This window comes from Lemur catta, chromosome 7, assembly GCF_020740605.2.
Source record: "Lemur catta isolate mLemCat1 chromosome 7, mLemCat1.pri, whole genome shotgun sequence".
In the NCBI taxonomy this organism is placed as follows: Eukaryota; Metazoa; Chordata; class Mammalia; order Primates; family Lemuridae; genus Lemur; species Lemur catta.
The window spans coordinates 50082472-50087204 of record NC_059134.1 but is presented as its reverse complement, the minus strand read 5'-3'; the positions used below and the strand labels follow the sequence as shown (position 1 = coordinate 50087204).

Below are 4733 nucleotides of genomic sequence, written 5' to 3'. Positions count from 1 at the left end.
ACTGTTAAGAGCCTGGTGCTTAGCTCAATGCCTGGCATGTGGAAACACACAGAGTTGGTATTATTATTAATGAAAGGCATGGCAAGCAAGACACTGGAAGAGAGATAACTTATTTTACTAAACTAGGTTAAGAAGGAAAAGGAAAATTAAGAAAGAACCATTACAATGACACTATAGCCTTAGCAATAGTCACAGAGTTATTAATGTTTTTCTACAGTGCAATTCTATCCCAGATCGTACTCACCATAAAACAGTTTAGATAAATTAAATAATTATTAAGTAATATTCTGTTAGCGTGATGGAATTAATCACTTTTAACCACTTTGAAAGAAATTCAATAGACACCAACTTTCTGGAGTTGCAATCGTTCTTTTCATAATTAACAAGATTCATTGCTATCTTTCCCATGGTGCTTCCTTAAGAAAAGTTTTATTCCAAATAAAGTGATTTAGTGACAGCATTTGAAGTCACATCTACCATTGCTTGATACCCATTTTTTCAAAAATTCCTTTCTGAAAGTATAGTACTTTTGATTTGTGCAAACATTAACCTAGATTTTTAAATCCATTGCAGTGACACTGGATTTTCAACTTTCTCACATCTAGGTATTCTTACAAACTACGTGGGCTGCCTTGAACAGAAGCAGCTCTCCTTTGCAGCGTAATCAGTAGGCAGCATCTCCCTCAGATTTTCTGGGCATCGCTCTCTTCATGCATTTTCACCAGCTGGTCTACAGCAGAGGGGCTCCCTCTTTTCCACCTAGCTGGTTACTTCCCACCAGTCTTTCCTCCTCTGCCTCTCAACCAGTTTCATGGTGCCATGTGTCCTCTCTGCCACATTCCGGGCTTGTTAAAATATTTCTCTGACTTTTTGCCTCAAGTCTCCCTAGGACAACAGTTCAGGTCCCTACCTCCAGAGCCCCTTCAGATTCCGTTCATCAAACCTGCTATTCAGAGAACAGAAACACTCCTTTGATAATTCACACCCTTCACCATTCCCTTCCACTGATGGGTGTGGGTACAAGGAGTGAGGAAGCACAAGAAGGCAGAAATCAACAGAAGTGGAAGAGGGGAATGGAACAGAAGGACAGGTGGTAAAGAGTCGGTGCAACTTATAAGGGAAGGGGCAATCACCAGGCAAATAGATGCGCCAAATAAAAGCACGGGACTCACAATCTTAATTGCATCCACAGGTAGAAGCCATTTATTTATGTATATAAATATGCATGTATGTATATGTCAAATATGCATACATATATGCAGAACCAATCAAGCACTGCAGCAGCCTCTAGGCATTTTATACATTTCCCTCTGAGCTACGAAGAAGCTGTGAAGAAGTCAGAGTGGAGGAACATTATCATCCCTACTCTCTCAGATGAGGAAACTTAGATGCAAAGTTTACAACTTAGATGCAAAGGTTACAACTTGCCCAGTCTCCCCCTCCCAAGGTGGTCGGAAAATGGGAAGAGGAAAGGAGAGACATGGACCCCAGTTTGCCAAATTAAGTATCCTACATTAGAGATTTGCAGAAGAGCTGACGGAAAGAAACATCAGAGAGAGCAATGTGACGCCAGAGAAAGAGAAGGAAAGTAAGCAACGGCACTGAAATGAGTGGAAAGAGATGGAAAGAGGAAGGGAGCAGAAAACAGTGAGTGACAGAAGAGAACCCGACCCAAGGACAAGCACAGGAGGTCAGCAGTGGACCACGGGCCTCCATCCTCAGCAACAAGCTCACCTAGCAAGGCTGGGACCACACGGGAAAACATCCTGTAAGAAAACACCCAAATCAATAACAACATGTCTCCGCTCCATTCTTTTCAATATAGGTTTTAATTCAAAATGTACTCAAGGGGGGAGCAGGGGAGGGACCAGGGCACTGTTTAAAAGGGGCAATTACACTAAATACACTGACCTTTGCTGAAGAGTTGGAAAGGGACAGGTAGCTACAGAAGCCACCTCTTGCCCCTCTGCCATCCCCACCCCACTCCCCAAACCATCTCGGTTTTGTGGCTCGTTCTGGTCCACAGTAAGAACCTACCAATTTTTTTTTTTAATACTCGAGACTGTGATTAAAACAATCCCCAACTCTTCATCTCTTACTCTTAAATTTATTAATTGAATTTTTTAAATCCTGTTTCCTCTTCACTTGCATTTTCCCATCGTTCTTTAGACTTAGGAGAGAACCGCGGAGGCGTGGCGCTCCCACAGTAGTGGCGTTCCCACAGTAGTCTCTAACGCGAAGGGTGCCCCAGAGTCAGTCCCGGTGCGCCCCCTCCTCCCCCGGCGGCCCTTCCCAAACCCCGTCGGGTCTCCAGAGGCCGGAGTAGGCCGTGCGGCTGTAACCAGCGCTGTAATCGTAGGACACCTGATGCGGCGGCGGCGGGGGCAGGGCGCAGTCTGGGAAGAAGGGGGCGAAAGAGGCCAAATGGCCGGGCCCGTCTTCCCCTCCCGGAGAGTCCCCGGCGGCGGGGTACAAGGGGCGCAAGGGCTCGTTCAAGGTCAAGCCGCCGCGGGGGGCAGTCAGGGGTGGCTTCTTGGTCGCGGGGCAGCCCGGGACGCTCCAGGGCTCGGGGTACAGTAGGTTTCCCACTACCGCCGGCGGCGGCTCGAAGAAGCTGGGCTCCAGCTCCGGGGGCCCCCGCAGCACAGCAGCTCCGGCGGGGAACACGTCGAGAGGCTCGGCGGCGAGCAAGACGGCCGCCTCTGTGCCCGCGCTGTAGTCGGGCCCCAGCAGCTCGAAGAACTCCGCGGCCTCCGCTCCCTTCTCCAGGTCACCCAAGCTCACGCCTGGCCCCGACGGGCTGCACCCAGCGCCTCCCGCCCGGGACGGTTCAGTGAAGAAGGACGGGGGCAGGTTGCGGGCCCGAAGCGGGACCTTCCTGGCGCCCGGGACCGCCGTACCCCCCGAGGGGCCGGCCCCATCCCCTCCGGAGCCCCCAGCTCCCGCTCCGCCGAGCCCGGCCGCTGGCGCAGCCCCCGCGGCCCCCGCCGGCTCGGCACCCCCGGGGATGTGGCGCAGCGAGTCGAAGAGCGCGGCCAGACTCCGGCTTTGCAGGCTGGCGGCCGCCGCGGCCTGCGACGCCTCCCGCCGGGGGCCGGCCTTGCCCGGGGCCGGGACCGCGACGGTCGAGGCGCTGGGGGCGACGAGCTGCCGCTTGGCGGGCGCGTCCGCAGCGCTGGGAGAGGGCGGGCCCGGGGCCGCGGCGCCCATGAGGCCGCTGCAGCGCTTGATCTGCTTCTGGAGGTACTTGCGGTGGTTCACCTTCCGCTTGGACTTGCCCGGCTTGTCCAGCGCCAGCTTGATGTTGCTGGACGCCGAGTCAATGAAGCTGAGTAGGTCACGGGTGGCCTCGCGCACGTCGCCGCCCTCGGCTCCAGACGGCAGCGCGCCCGCCGGCGCTCCAGTTTCATCGTCCTCGAAACAGCAGCCCTTGTCCAGGGCTCCGAAGGCGCCCCCTAGCCCGTCCGGGGAGCCCCCGAAGCCGAAGGGCACGAAGGGGTGCGTGCTGAGGAGTGCCGCCTGCACCGCCATCGCCGCGGCTCCCGCCCCGGCGCGGCGCGCGCGGCCCAGCCTGCTAGCTCCGGGCCCGGCCAGCTGCGCGGCCTCCCGGGGGGGCTCATTAGGTCTTGTAAGCAAGGGGCGGAGGGAGGGAGCGCCCGGCGACCGCCCCGGCGGTGGAGGGGAGGGGCTTACTTAGCCTGGCTGGGTGGGGCGGGGGTCGCTTTAGTTTTCTGTGCTGTCTCAAGCTCGCCTTAACCCCTTCGTTTCCCTTCGCTCCGCGGCATTTCTCGTGGCCACCTCCAACCTCAAGGGGTAAGGAAGAGAATGGCCTGTACTCAAACTCAGGCTCACCCCCTTACAACCAAGTCCCGGCCCCGAAGACCGTCCCTGCGGCAGAGTAGACCGAAGTCTAGAGATGTGGATTTCAGTCCAGCTCTGATAACAATAATAGCCGCCAGCTACTGGGCCCTTGCTTCTTCCAGGCACTGTCCATTACGTTATTTTATTTAATCCTTGAATAACAGCCCTGTGGATTACATATTATTATTACCCCTCAACAAATGTGGAAACTGCACCTCACAGAGGTTCAGTGAGTTGGCCCAGACTAGATACAGTCCAGTCTGATTCCAAAGCCATTCCTAAGCTCTTGGCAAAACGTGTGCTCTCTCTTGGCCTCGCTTTTCTCATCTATAAGATGGAGGAAGAAAACTAGTGTGGTCCTAAGATTCTAAGCTGAGTTTCCCCAGGACTCTCAAGTCCGCTGCTCACTCTTCTGCCACTTGATTGTTAGAAGTAACAATTAGCCAAGGGTAAATTGAGGCCAGCACGTGGCCCATGTCATTATAGCACATAGTCAGCAGGAGGCAATGGTGTAAGGAGGCACTCTCACTCAGCCAGCTTGAGAGAGAGCCCACGTGAGTGTAAAACTCTCAGCATATTAGAACAAAAGATAGATTAGAACCCCTCCCCTGCCTGTCACACCATTTAGGTTGTCCTCCTGGAACTTGTGTTTCATTTCAAGGATCACCTTATGTTCACTTAAACCCAATTTCACCTGGGCAATGCTCCTGGGATAGAGAAAATGAGTAATACGATCGTTTTCAGAAGAGGTTCAGAAAAGACTTGGGTGGGTTCTGGTCTTAGCCTCACCACTCAATAGCCCTCTGACTTAGGTTGAAATTCTTGCTCTGCTGAGTGCATGGCTTTGGACAAACCAGCTGACCTCTCTCTGC

At 53.6% G+C, this 4733-nt stretch overlaps 1 protein-coding gene across 1 annotated transcript; it reads right to left on the bottom strand.

Moving 5' to 3' along the window:
- Window positions 1-1764: 1764 nt before the first annotated feature.
- LOC123641163 (protein FAM181B) lies at window positions 1765-3588 on the bottom strand. Its single transcript, XM_045555676.1, has one exon. It carries the CDS (start codon window positions 3529-3531, stop codon window positions 2254-2256), a length of 1278 nt encoding a protein of 425 aa, XP_045411632.1. The 5' UTR covers window positions 3532-3588; the 3' UTR covers window positions 1765-2253.
- Between the last annotated feature and the right edge of the window lie 1145 nt (window positions 3589-4733).